The sequence below is a fragment of the Entelurus aequoreus genome, linkage group LG10 (assembly GCF_033978785.1).
Source record: "Entelurus aequoreus isolate RoL-2023_Sb linkage group LG10, RoL_Eaeq_v1.1, whole genome shotgun sequence".
In the NCBI taxonomy this organism is placed as follows: domain Eukaryota; kingdom Metazoa; phylum Chordata; class Actinopteri; order Syngnathiformes; family Syngnathidae; genus Entelurus; species Entelurus aequoreus.
In genome coordinates this window covers 38,755,505-38,770,783 of record NC_084740.1, presented here as the reverse complement: position 1 = coordinate 38,770,783, position 15,279 = coordinate 38,755,505, and the positions used below count along the sequence as shown (strand labels likewise).

Below are 15,279 nucleotides of genomic sequence, written 5' to 3'. Positions count from 1 at the left end.
ATAGGTGAGGAAGTAGCTCCGGAGGTGGGCGCCGAGTCGTCGACCAGCTTGGTGCGAAAGGACGGGTGGTTCTCCCTGCAACTTCCGATCCTCCTCCTCGCTGTCGTTTGAGCTGGGCTAGTCGGTTGTCCAGGAAGTGTGCCAGACAACCCCAAAACAGGACTTCCCTCACCACGGTGTGACAAGAAGTGACACAATATGTTACTGCATACGTCCGCAGCTAAATTAGGAGCCTTTGTTTGCTTACTTACTAACAAAAGACAAGTTGACTTGTATGTTCACTATCTTATTTAAGGACAAACTTGCAATAAGAAACATATGTTTAATGTACTTTAAGATTTTTTGTTAAAATAAAGCCAATAATGCAATTTTTTTGTGGCCCCCTTTATTTAAAAAAGTACCGAAAAGTATTGAAATAATTTTGGTACCGGTACCAAAGTATTGGTATCGGGACAACACTACAGTACACTACTGTATTAAAAAAAGAAACCAAAGCTCAAAACCTGTTTTTTAGGGCTCAAGGATTTTTTGACCTAAAAATAAGCACATGTTTTATCATAAAGCCTGCAGCATTTCCACACATAACCAGAGTCACACAATCTTTTTGGGCCTTACACCCTGCGCTTTTGGCTTCGTCCTGCATTAAAAAGGTGCGAGAGGGCATTCGTTTCCAAAATAAGCCTGTTTCATCCATATTAAAAACGTGTTCAGGATTATATCCCCCACCACTGTACGCATTCTGTACTGTACAGCAGTGGTCCACAACCACCGGGCCGTGGCCCGGTACCAATCGGTCCATGGACCGGTACTGGGCCGCAGAAGAAAAAAAAAAAAAAAAAAAAAAAATTAATTTTTTAAAAATTAAATCAACATAAAAAACAATATATACATTATATATCAATACAGTCTTCAAGGATACAGTCTGTAAGCACACAAGATTGTATTTCTTAATGACAAAACAATATATAAAAAAAATACCATAACTCACCCCCCCCTCGGTCCGTGGGACAAATTTTAAAGCGTTGACCAGTCCGTAGCTACAAAAAGGTTGGGGACCACTGCTGTACAGGACACATGGCATGAAGAAGATTGCTTTTTTATATATATATATATATATATATATATATATATATATATATATATATATATATATATATATATATATATATATATATATATATATATATATATATATATATATATTCCTCACGCACTAATTGACTAAAAGAGTGTGCACTTGCCGCACGCTCGCCCGACACTGCGGCGCGAGTGCGATGATGTCACATTATCGATGGGAAAATGCATTTTTTGACAATATGATTTGCCTGAGCGGCTAGGAGACCCTGAGAGTAACAACCGGTAGAAAATAGATTAGAAAGGACAAAAACAAAACAAAAAAACTTGAGACTTCCCACAGGCCGGATTTTGGACGCTGGCGGGCCGTAGTTTGGGGACAAAAAAAGGTGAAATAACTGAAAACATGTTTTGTATTATAGTTTCTTCAAAATAGCCACCCTTTGCTCTGATTACTGCTTTGCACACTGTTGGCATTCTCTCGATGAGCTTCAAGCACACCTGTGAAGTGAAAACCCTTTCAGGTGACTACCTCTTGAAGCTCATCGAGAGAATGCAAAACAGTAATCAGAGCAAAGGGTGGCTATTTTGAAGAAAGTAGAATATGAAACATGTTTTCAGTTATTTTCCCTTTTTTGTTAAGTACATAACTCCACACGCTCATGTGGAGTTATGTATGTATTCATAGTTTTGATGACTTCAGTGACAATCTACAATGTAAATAGTCATGAAAATAAAGAAAACCCATTGAATGAGGAGGTGTGTCCAAACTTTTGGCCTGTACTGTATATACACACACACACACGCACACACACACACAGCCCGGCCCCCGGCCAAATTTTTTTAACCCAATGCGGCCCCCTGAGTCTAAAAGTTTGGAGACCCTTGGCTTACAGCATAGAAAAACCTCCATTTGAAAATAAATGTTTCCAAAACTGTAAGCCAGGATGTTTACAATGATAAGAACTAAAGGCTTGACATATCTCACGTTGCATGTAATGAATTTATCTAACACACTAGTTCCACATTGCCGACATGAATAGACTTTTGCACAATATCCCATTTTTTGGAGTTTCACCTGTATTATTTATTATTATTGTATGGAACTGATTAAATGGTGTCCTGAATGAAATGTGCATGACTTAAGAAGGACAGCAATAACGTGTCAAAGCAAAGGATTCATTTTATTCTCTTGGACGAGAACACGTGCTTGCACGTCTCTCGTATTTGCGACGTTTGCATTCCGTACATGAGAGGGTTTATGAGAGGCTGAACGATGAGGAAATAAAGCGACAGGAAGTTTCGGAAGCCGTCGGGCATGGCGCTCATGTCGAAGCGTATGTGCAGCACCTGGAAGATGCACCCGAAAGAGAAGTTGAGCAGGGACACGATGTGAGGCGCGCACGTGCCCAGCGCCTTGGGTCTGGCCTGGTTGGCGCCAGAAAAGACAACGCGCAGGATTTTCAGGTAGGAGTAGAGGATGAGCAGCAGAGGCAGCATGACGGACATGGTGGCGGCGACCAGCCCGTAAATATTCATGACTTGCAGGTCGCCGCAGAGCAGCTTAGCGACCAGGTAGTTCGAGCAGTACAGGCTGTTGATGACGTTGCCGCAGAGCAGCTGGCTCAGGTTCAAGCACAGGGCGATGAGAACCCTGACAAAGGAGTAGAGCCACATGAGACAAATACACAGGAGGACCCGGTGGGGCGTCACACGAGCGCTGTACTGCAGGGGGCAGCAGATGGCCAGGTAGCGGTCGTACGACATGGCGGCCAGAGTGCAGAACTCTACACGGGCGTAGGTGTAGACGGTGAACATCTGCAGGTAGCAGGCGGGCACGGAGATGGTGTGCACGTCATTGAGGATCTGAAGCATGAGGAAGGGAAAGAATCCAGTGGAGCCGTAGAGCTCGTTGACAAAGAGGCTGGCCACAAACAAGAACATGGGCTTCCGTAAGCGCCGCGTCACACAGATCAGCACCACCAGGGAGGAGTTGGTCGCCACGATCAACATGTACAGCAGCAGCACCATGGAAAAAAACAAGTATTTCTCATACCCCAAGTCTAAATAAGACCCCAGGATGAAATGCGATATTGTGGTATTTTGCATCATCTCTTGAGAAAAATCATCGACCTAAGATGCGGTTGGTGGTTATGATTCTCCTACCAAATGTGCAGCTTCAAAACGCATCCTGAAGACCAGAAATGACATTATCTGGCATTTGATGGTCATTGCATTTACATTGAAAAGAAACATTCTCTCCTCCTGCTCTCAGTGCTGCTGCTCTTTATTGTGTCGCTCCGGTCTGACTACACCCACTCCCCAGCTCAATGACATCATCACTCGGTGGTATTTACATTCATTTAACACGCAGCACTAAAGACATGAGGCCATGTGAAGACCAACCTTCAGGTTTATATGGAATAATTCCACTTTTTGTCACTAAATGTCTAGTTTGGAATGAAACTTTATTTTCATCGCACTTCATTCAATTTTCAGTGCGACCTGTCCGGGGGGTTCAGTTTGAGACCAGCAAAAAGCAAAAAGCTGTCATGTCCGTGTGATCATGTTTTGTTTTGGTTATGTTCGAAATGGTTTTTGGACTCTTTGTGCACTCTTGTTTGTTTTGTTTCCATGACAACCCATTAGTTTTCACCTGTCCTCATGTCACACACCTGATTCATTTGGACTCACACACCTGTCATTAATCATATTCAAGACTATTTAAGCCGATAGTTGCCAGGAAGTCAGGCTGGCGACATTAACTCTGTTTACCTCTGTCATTTTCATGCTCTGCTTATACCATCGTTTATGCTTCTTGCCATGCCACGTAAGTTTTTGTTCTGCTCATGTCACAGTAAGTGTTATTTGTTTCACGTCCAGAGTTTTTGCCCAAGTGCTAGTTTTGTTTTCTTAGCCAAGTTTGTACTTCCGCCTTGTGCGCGCCTTTTGTTAGTGTAAAAATAAAAGATGTATTTACCTTCAAGCCAAGTCCAGTCTAGTTGTTTTGCATCCTGGGAAAGCAATCCGCGCAGTAATTTGCGCCGCCATAGTCCACGTATTGACAGAACCACAAAGGCAAATCTATGGACAATAAACAAAAACTTACTTGGAACATATAAATAGACCAATCTCACTTGGCATGGAACTATGGTAGCAGGGGTAACATGGGTAGCAGAAGTCAAACAGAGTTAATGTCGCCAGGCTGACTTCCTGGCAACTATCGGCTTAAATTGTCTTGAACATGATTAATGACAGGTGTGTGAGTCCAAATGAATCAGGTGCGTGACATGAGGACAGGTGAAAACTAATGGGTTGTCATGGAAACAAAACAAACAAGAGTGCACAAAGAGTCCAAAAACCAAACTGAACATAACCAAAACAAAACATGATCACACAGACATGACAAAAGCTAATTCCAAAGTAAGTTCCTGTAACAGGAATACTTATGGTTCCCCACAGGGGCGGCATCCCTTACAAAAAAATGCTTGTAATTAGAGATGTCCGATAATATCGGCCGATAAATGCTTTAAAATCTAATATCGGAAATTATCGGTATCGGTTTTTTAATTATCGGTATCGTTTTTATTTTTATTTTATTAAATCAACATAGACACAAGATACACTTAACAATTAGTGCACCAACCCAAAAAACCTCCCTCCCCCATTTACACTCATTCACACAAAAGGATTGTTTCCTTCTGTTATTAATATTCTGGTTTCTACATTATATATAAATATATATCAATACAGTCTGCAAGGGATACAGTCCGTAAGCACACATGATTGTGCGTGCTGCTGGTCCACTAATAGTACTAACCTTTAACAGTTAATTTTACTCATTTTCATTAATTACTAGTTTCTATGTAACTGTTTTTAAATTGTTTTACTTTCTTTTTTATTCAAGAAAATGTTTTATTTTATTCAAGAAAATGTTTTATTTTATTAATTTTTTTTAAAAAGGACCTTATCTTCACCAGACCTGGTTGTCCATGAAATTAGATTGTTTAAAGGGTTCTTAAAAACCAGGTCCAGTCCAGATTAGGTCCAGGTCGGGCTCAGCAACACACACCTTCATTTATGTACACTCAAAATTTGGGAATTTCAACAACAGATTGCATATAATCTGTAAACAAAATTACATTTTCTAAATAAGCATTTGTATACAGTCCAGACTATGTCCAGGTCTGTATATATCGGTATCGGTTGATATCGGTATCGGTAATTAAGAGTTGGACAATATCGGATATCGGCAAAAAAGCCATTATCGGACATCCCTACTTGTAATGTGTAATGTTGTGTGATTGATGTATTCTTTTGTATCATGACCTGTTGAATGTTTACTGTATTAACCTGCCTTAGGACAACGGATGAAAACTAGCTATTGTGCTAACTCTGGCATATTTACATTATTGCTCTATGTTGATGAATATTCATTGTCCTAATTCAAATAAATACAATAAATGGCCTAGTGGTTACAGTGTCCGCCCTGAGATTGGTAGGTTGTGAGTTCAAACCCCAGGCGAGTCATACCAAAGACTATAAAATTGGGGACCCATTACCTCCCTGCTTGGCACTCAGCATCAAGGGTTGGGATTGATTAACGTAGACCCCGACTTAAACAAGTTGAAAAACTTATTCGGGTGTTATCATTTAGTGGTCAATTGTACGGAATATGTACTGTACTGTGCATACTACTGATAAAAGTTTCAATCAAACAATGGGGGTTGAATCACCAAAAATGATTCCCGGGCGCGGCAACCGCTGCTGCTCACTGCTCCCCTCACCTCCCAGGGGGTGATCAGGGGTGATGGGTCAAATGCAGAGAATAATTTTGCCACACCTAGTGTGTGTGTGACAATCATTGGTACTTTAACTTTAACGTTGAAAACGGTGTAATGAACAAAGTTGGAAAAGTAAGTGAAGTGTAACCACTTCTTCAGTCATAAGTAACATTTTTTTTTTTTTTTACTTTTTCAATAATACTAATACTATGTTCAGGAAGTCGGTCCGTCGACGAAACTTGCTTCGCCGTCACTTCCCTTGTGTTTGTCGCTTCCTTTGTGGCTTAGAAAGTTGTGTTGTGGCTTTATATTTGCTGCGGCTTTTGCAACTGTGCTGCAGCTGAAAGTTGTTGTAATTTATGATGTTGTCTCATGGCGTTTGCACTTGTTGTGACCTTTCACGGCCACCGCAGCTATCCGCCTTTCTCGTTTTGCCGACTGATGGCGATGACTTGAATTAGGGCTGGGCGATATGGCCTTTTAATAATATCTCAATATTTTTAGGCCATGTCACGATACACGATATATATATCGATATTTTGCCTTAGCCTTGAATGAACACTTGATGCATATAATCACAGCAGTATGATGATTCTATGTGTCTACATGGCACAAACATTCATGTCATTTCAAAACAGAAAGTGCAAGATTGTCAGAGACATTTTAAAACAAGCTATAAGTGCACTTTTGTGCATGATGTCACTAAGATGACATATCAAAACAACACTAAATTAAAGTGCACTTTTTGTACAGAACGCCACTACAATAGTTTAAAACAAATAAAGTGCACTTTTGTGCATGATGTCACTAAGATGACATATCAAAACAACACTAAATTAAAGTGCACTTTTTGTACAGAACTTCACTACAATAGTTTAAAACAAATAAAGTGCACTTTTGTGCATGATGTCACTAAGATGACGTATCAAAACAACACTAACTTAAAGTGCACTTTTTGTACAGAACGCCACTACAATAGTTTAAAACAAATAAAGTGCACTTTTGTGCCTGATGTCACACAAGATATTTCAATAAGTGTCAAATAAAAATGAGCTGCATAATAGGAAATCAAATAGTGTATGTCCTTCGCTATGTGGTAGGTTCCTGCGGACGTTATCTACTTCTGTTGTTGACTATTTTTTTTCATACGGTGTTGATGTGGAAATAGTTGCTTCGGCATTTTGTGGGTGTGGCACCGGCCGGAGATGTTGAAATGTGGAGTTTCAAGCACTCTTCATTCTCTAGTGGGTGACTTTTCAAATGATGCTACATATTAGCAGTAATGCTACTTTTTGTAGCAACGCTTTTGCGGCATAAATGTTGAACATATTCCCATTTGAAGCCAAACCACCGCCAGACGATGGACCCCCTGCTGTTTTTCTTGGGAATTAATTCTTCCTCCATTTGTTACCAGATTCGCACCTTCTCTCTTTCGTATTACCACCCGCAACTCACCGTTAGCATCACAGCTAACGTTACCATGTCGCTACCTGTCTGCTCCGCCGGAGCGTGTGACGTTGCACACGTGACGTGTGTAAGAAGGTGCGCTTGGTTTACGTCTCTGTGAGAAGGAGAGACTAGAAAGAGTGAGAAGAGCCTGTAGTGTAATGCCCGCAGCAAAAGGCAACTGCGTGAGGACGTATACTCGAATATCACGATGTAGTCATTTTCTATATCGCACAGAGACAAACCCGCGGTATATCGAGTATATCGATATATCGCACAGCCCTAACTTGAATACGGTTTAACGTCCTTGTTCTTAAAAGTGCTAAACTTCATACAAAGTCTGCCGTTCTTAAATCCAATGTTTTTCTTTTTCTATTTGTAGTATCGATTGCCTTTTAAAACCATTGGATCGATACCTGTCGTACGAAAGGCAAACTTGCTGAGCACAGATCGATGTAGTTGACCCTAAGGTATATAAATCGATATATGGATTAATAGTTACACCCCTACTTTTTAGTTTCCAAGTATATAACTGTAACCAACTGACTCTGTCAAAGGAAATGTAACATATTTTAACATTCGTAAAACACAACCGATTCAGTTTGTAATGACAAGTGCTGATGAAATCGTATTGAAATGAAGTTTGTTGGGAATGGAGAGAAAACACGACACACTTTGAAATGTTTGCCTCAATGTTTTGTCCGTCCGGAATGACGATACGCTAACGAGCGTGTCCCAGGAGACGCCGTTAAGCCGAGCGGTCTCACGTGGCTCAAGTCGCGGACAAACATGTTGACACCAACTAGTGACCTCTGACCCCCAGGGAGTTCGCTAACGATGTGTTGTTTGAGCAAAGAAAACAAGGCTTGATGACGTGTTCACGGACCTGGATGAAAACATCTTTAAGTTGTGTGTGTGTGGAATAATAACACATCATTTCTCATTGTTTTATTTTGTCAAAATGATGAGGGATGAGCGGTAGAAAATGTGTTATTAATCCACTTGTTCATTTACTGTTAATATCTGCTTACTTTCTGTTTTAACATGTTCTATCTACACTTCTGTTCAAATGTAATAATCATTTATTCTTCTGTTGTTTGGATGCTTTACATTAGTTTTAAATAATTCCACAAATGTGTGTATGGATCCAATACCAAGTAGTTACAGGGTCATACATTGGTCATATTTAAAGTTCTCCTGAGTCCAAAGACGTATTTCTTGAGTTTGTAAACAATAAAAAAATTACAAAAGATTTTGTGATAGTAAATCGATGTAATCATTGGAGTAACGACTATATACGGCTCTTGTACTTGGTATTGTTACAGTCAATATTTGTAGAGATCCACTGTTTAGTATTTTATACGTAAGTAGTAAAACCTTAAAGTCGCATTATAAGTGCACAGGAAGCCAGTGCAGGTGAGCCAGTATATATATACCAGTGGCGTGCCGTCACTAGAGGCAGGGGAGGCACGGCCTCACCTGCCATCATGGAAAGAAAAAAATAAGTAAAAAGAAAAAAAATTAATTAAATTGTTATATGTATCCAGTGATTATGCTAAAGTTATTTTCCATTTAACTTCACCAGTTTTAGATTATTTTTATTTTCACATTTGCCGTTCAAATACTGAGAAGAGACGGTGCGGTGATCAGCAGCCAGTTGAGGCACGTCACTGCGTTGTGCCTCACCATGGATTGTGCGCAATGACTCGGCTAACTGCCGGCCTGCTGTGCAGTGAGACCGTATTGCTATATGAATTATATTATACATTTCCATAGTTTAGTTAGCTGAGGTATATAATGTACAGTGTATTTTGTCAACAACTGTATGTATGTAACGTATTTATTGTGCTGAGCGATCATAAAACTGGAGGCTCGTCTCATAACCCCGCCTCCTGGTGCCAAGCACCTCCGCCGCAGAATGCATCGCCCGACGGGAGCGCCACACCAACCAAAGCCCACACCCAAACCCTCCATGTGCAAGACCGAATCCACCCAAAAAAAGTCACTTAACAAGAAGCCAAAAAGTGCAAAAACAACAATGCTCGCGCGGCGCGCCGGAGGAGCCGTGAACAGGGACACAACATTAGGTACACCTGCAGACTGAAGCGCGGATTTCATATTTCATTCATTCACAACTCTTCCAACATGAACACCACTGCTCCCGCACTTATAAGTAAAGGTAAGACCATAATAACATTTTTTTTAATTAAATGTGCTTTTTTGTGTGCATGCTACAGTTTGTAAGTGTAAAGTTAAAGTAAAGTACCAATGATTGTCACACACAAGGTGTGGTGAAATGTGTCCTCTGCATTTGACCCATCCCCTTGTTCACCCCCTGGGAGGTGAGGGGAGCAGTGGGCAGCAGCGGCGCCGCGCCTGGGAATAATTTTTGGTGATTTAACCCCCAATTCCAACCCTTGATGCTGAGTGCCAAGCAGGGAAGAATGCTGGTATGAGCTTTTAAACACATCCCGTTAACTGCTGCCAATCTCATGGTGAATAAGATACTATTTAGGGTTCATATGTTTTGTAAATCTGACTGTGAGGAAGTCAGTGCCTCACCAGACATGAACCTCACCGCACGCCACTGATATATACAGTATATATATATATATATATATATTAGGGCTGTGAATCTTTGAGTGTCCCACGATTCGATTCAATATCGATTTTTGGGGTCACGATTCGATTCAAAATCGATTTTTTTTTCCAATTCAACACGATTCTCGATTCAAAAACGATTTTTTCCCCGATTCAAAACGATTCTATACATAGGATTTCAGCAGGATCTACCCCAGTCTGCTGACATGCAAGCAGAGTAGTAGATTTTTGTAAAAAGCTTTTACAATTGTAAAGGACAATGTTTTATCAACTGATTGCAATAATGTAAATTTGTTTTAACTATTAAATGAACCAAAAATATGACTTATTTTATCTTTGTGAAAATATTGGACAAAGTGTGTTGTCAAGCTTATGAGATGCGATGCAAGTGTAAGCCACTGTGACACTATTGTTCTTTTTTAAAAATTTGTATAAATGTCTAATGATAATGTCAATGAGGGATTTTTAATCACTGCTATGTTGAAATTGTAACTAATATTGATACTGTTGTTGATAATATTCATTTTTGTTTCACTACTTTTTGTTTGTTCTGTGTCGTGTTTGTGTCTCCTCTCAATTGCTCTGTTTATTGCAGTTCTGAGTGTTGCTGGGTCGGGTTTGGTTTTGGAATTGGATTGCATTGTTATGGTATTGCTGTGTATTGTTTTGTTGGATTGATTAATAAAAAAAAAATTGATTTTTTAAAAATGAGAATCGATTCTGAATTGCACAACGTGAGAATCGCGATTTGAATTCAAATCGATTTTTCCCCACACCTCTAATATATATATATATATTTATGTGTATGTACAGTACAGGCCAAAAGTTTGGACACACCTTCTCATTCAATGCGTTTTCTTTATTTTCATGACTATTTACATTGTAGATTGTCACTGAAGGCATCAAAACTATGAATGAACTGAAAATTCATGAAAAAAAGATTAAATAACTGAAAATATGTATTATATTCTAGTTTCTTCAAAATAGCCACCCTTTGCTCTGATTACTGCTTTGCACACTCTTGGCATTCTCTCGATGAGCTTCAAGAGGTAGTCACCTGAAATGTTTTTCACTTCATAGTTTTGATGCCTTCAGTGACAATCGATAATGTAATTAGTCATGAAAATAAAGAAAACACCCTTTTGAACAATCTGACTTCATTGACAACCCGGTCTGGTGAAGTTAAGGTCCTTTGTTTGTTTTGTTTGAAAGTAAAGCAATTTAAAAACAATTACATAAAAAATAGTAATTAGTGAAAATGTTAGTGGCCCAGCACCACACACAATCATGTGTGCTCTAAAGACTGTATCCCTTGCAGACTGTATTATTCTATATTGTAGGAACCAGAAGTTTTTTTTTTTTTAATAACAGAAAGAGACAGCCCCTTTTGTGTAAATGAGTGTGGATGAGTGTGAATGGGGGAGGGAGGGTTTTCTTGGATTGATGCACTAATGGTAACTGTATCTTGTGTCTTTTTTTAATGTTGTTTAAAATAATAATAATAATTTAAAAAAAAAAAAAAAAAAAATGTAATTAGTCATGAAAATAAAGAAAACACATTGAAATGAGATGTGTCCAAACTTTTGGCCTGTACTGTATGTATGTATGTATATATATATATATATATATATATATATATATATATATATATATATATATATATATATATATATATATATATATATATATATATATATATATATATATATATATAAGGTATATACAGTAGTCTTTGATGTATATAAAGATATATACAGTTTAGGTATATATGTATACAAAGGTATATACAGTAGTCTTTGATGTATATAAAGATATATACAGTATAGTTATATATGTATATAAAGGTATATAAAGTATAGGTATATGTATATAGGTATATACAGTGTATATATATATATGGCGCCCCCCCCGTTGGTGTCTCTTGTTTGCGTGTTGGCGTTTGGGCTTGCTGGCGGGCTGGCGCTGGCTGGTCTCCGTGATCCTGTTGGCGTGTGGTTGCCGGTCGCGTTTTTTTTTTGATCGCTTTGATTTGATTGGGTGGTGCTGGCTGTCTGGGGGTGTTGTGGCTGCTGTTTCTGCTGCCGTTTGTTTGGGGTGTGGGCGCCCGTGGCTGCTGGGTCTGGTGCAGAGGGGTGGCTGATGTTGTGACTGGTGGCAGCGCGCGCGCGTGGTGGTTGTCGGGGCTGACAAACTGTGTATATGTATGTATATGTGTGTGTATGTATGTATGTATGTATATGTATATGTGTGTGTATGTGTACATGTGTATGTGTATGTATATAGATATGTATGTATATTTCTGGGGGTACGTTCTGGGCCTGCCTGTCGGGTGGGGGTCGGCGCCTCAGGCTACTGCATCCGGACTGCGTGTCTGGAGCTCCTGGGTCCCACCGTCCATCCCTTCCGGGTGCCCGTCTTGGTTGGGGCCTGCTGGGTCTGGTCCCTGCGTCTACTGTGGTAGCTTGGTGCTGCGGGGTATTCCGAGGTGCTGCGAGTCGGTCAGTTGTTGGGGTAGCGACCTTGTGTGTCAGCATGTCTGTGATCTTCTTTTAATTCTTTTTAAAAAAAAATACATTTAATTATTTATTTATTCTTATTTTTTAATATATTTTATTAATATTATTATTATTATTAATTTATTTCCCCTACCTCGGGGGGGACTTGGCGGGGCGGTTGCTGGTTGTTCCATCTCCATCGTTGGGGTCACTGCGGGTGGGGTGGGTGGTTCCCGTGGCCCCGTGCTGGGTGGTCCTGTGGCGGCCGGCTTGGGTGGGGTGTCCGTGGGCTGGCCTCGCCGCGCTCTCCGGGGGTGGGGGCTCGGTTGCCGGTGGGGCGGGGGCAGTCTTCCCGTCCAGTTGCGGGGGGTCTCCGGGCCCCTCGGGCGGGGCGTCCCGCCTTTCTGTCCGTATGGGGTGTGGTCTCTCGCTGGCTTGGGGTCTGGCTGCCCCCTGCTTTTCTCGTGCCTAGTCCTCTGCCGGGTGCGTCTGTCTGCGGCCTGCTGCTGGCCCTTGCGGCGCGGTGGGCCAGGCTCTGGGGTTCCTGTCGCTGTCCGGCTTGGCTGCGTGGGGGCGGTGGTCCCTGATTCCCTGGGCACCACACCTACTGTTTGTGGGATGGGCTCTCGGGGAGGCTGGGGCCGTACTCTGGCTCCCGCACACACTGGGAGTCAAATGTATTGTACATGCAAATTCACATATACTCACATACATACATACACACATACATAGGTACCTACGCTCCCACATACATATACAAATACAGTACATATTTACACACTGAAAGTTCGTACATCCACACGCACGCTCATTATACAAACATACTGTATACACATACTGTACATATACATTCACTGTAAAAACATACATATACACATACTGTACATATACATTCACTGTACAAACACACATATACACATACTGTACATATACATTCACTGTACAAGCACACATATACACATACTGTACATATACAAGTACATATGCACACATACACTCATGCACATAATCACGTTTCATCAAACATATATTAACGTTGTTGCCCTAGGGTAAACTGGGTATAACACATGGCACACTGACAAAGCTTAACCTATTGTTACTATAACAATCTACAAGGTTAATGTAGGTTGCTTCTCTTTCTTCCCCTCCATTTTTCTGCATTCTTTCGTATCTCAAGTTATCATTACGTATATGTATTGTTGCATTTGAACAATTGTATTGTTGATAATAAAGGTAAAGTATTGGTATTGTTTATTATCAATAGCACTATTTCTATTGGTATTCATATTGCTCCATTTTTAGTGTAATAATGCTCATTGTCATTTCTGTATCATTTTTTATTTTCGCTAACTGCTTATTTGCTATTACTTTTACCATCATATTTGTACATGTCGTATTTGCTGTTGTTGTTGTTGTGTTTGCTGTTGTTGTTTTTGTCTCTCTGTCTAATCCCCCTCTTGTCCCCACAATTCCCCCCTCTGTCTTCCTTTTTTTCTCTTTCTATCCCCTCCTGCTCCGGCCCGGCTGCACCAAATGATAATATAAATATTTTAATAAAGTCAAAATACAAATAAGGCAACAAGAGAAGTATCCTACACTTCTCTTTGGTAAAGTAAATCTGAACAGCCGATATGGGCATCTACATCTACTATATGATTTGCCTGAGAAGCTGGGCAGGACATTATAAGAAAAAAAATAAAATAAATAAAATTAAATTAAAAATAAGGTGGTATTATTAAATAGGTGTATAAATGTTTGTTGTCAAATGTTAAGGTGGTATTATTAAATAGGTGTATATATGTTTGTTGTCAAATGTTAAGGTGGTATTATTAAATAGGTGTCGGTGTTTAGCAGGTTTTTTTTCCCCCATTGATTATGTTTTTTTTTCATTTACAGTATATGTTTTTTCATTTCTTATATATGTTTTAGGGCTGTAAAACCCCTAACCACACACTTTATAAACTTTTCTCAGAACATTTTTTTTCACATTTCTCTCGTTTAAACACTCTCAAAACTTTGTGGATTTAAAAAAAATAAGTAGAGTACACTAGGGTTGTACGGTATACCGGTATTAGCATAGTACCGCGATACTAATGAATCATTTTCGGTACTATACCGCCTCTGAAAAGTACCCCCAGGGGGCAAGGGGTTGGCGGACAACATCACAACATCTTCTTTTTTTTTTTTTTTTAATGTATATTATGTTTATAAACTCAGGAAATATGTCCCTGGACACATGAGGACTTTGAATATGACCAATGTATGATCCTGTAACTACTTGGTATCGGATTGATACCCAAATTTGTGGTATCATCCAAAACTAATGTAAAGTATCCAAACAACAGAAAAATAAGTGATTATTACATTTGAACAGAAGTGTAGATAGAACATGTTACGAGAAAGTAAGCAGATATTAACAGTAAATGAACAAGTAGATTAATAATTCATTTTCTACCACTTGTCCTTAATAATTTTGACAAAATAATAGAATGAGAAGTGACACAATATGTTACTGCATATGTCAGCAGCTAAATTAGGAGCCTTTGTTTGCTTACTTACTACCAAAAGACAAGTTGACTTGTATGTTCACTATCTTATTTAATAAGAAACATGTTTAATATACTTTAAGATTTTTTGTTAAAATAAAGCTAATAATGCAATTTTTTTGGGGCCCCTTTATTTAGAAAAGTACAGAAAAGTATTAAAATAATTTTGGTACCGGTACCAAAATATTGGTATCGGGACAACACTACAGTACAATACTGTATTAAAGAAAGAAACCAAAGATCAAAACCTGTTTTTTAGGACTCAAGGATTTTTTGACCTAAAAATAAGCACGGGTTTTATCATAAAGCCTGCAGCATTTCCACACATAACCA

At 39.6% G+C, this 15,279-nt stretch overlaps 2 protein-coding genes across 4 annotated transcripts in view; one reads left to right on the top strand and one right to left on the bottom strand.

The window, feature by feature from the left end:
* LOC133658589 (THAP domain-containing protein 10-like) overlaps positions 1 to 15,279 on the top strand; it is a 115,426-nt gene that overhangs the window by 7,379 nt on the left and 92,768 nt on the right. The window lies entirely within an intron of this gene.
* On the bottom strand, positions 1,709 to 4,030 carry LOC133658588 (olfactory receptor 6E1-like). Its single transcript, XM_062060787.1, has one exon. The coding sequence runs from the start codon at positions 3,184 to 3,186 to the stop codon at positions 2,254 to 2,256; it is 933 nt and encodes a 310-aa protein (XP_061916771.1). The 5' UTR covers positions 3,187 to 4,030; the 3' UTR covers positions 1,709 to 2,253.

Bases quoted from the DNA above. Each gene is read 5' to 3' on its own strand.
- LOC133658588 (XM_062060787.1), bottom strand. From the start codon at position 3,186: ATGATGCAAAATACCACAATATCGCATTTCATCCTGGGGTCTTATTTA.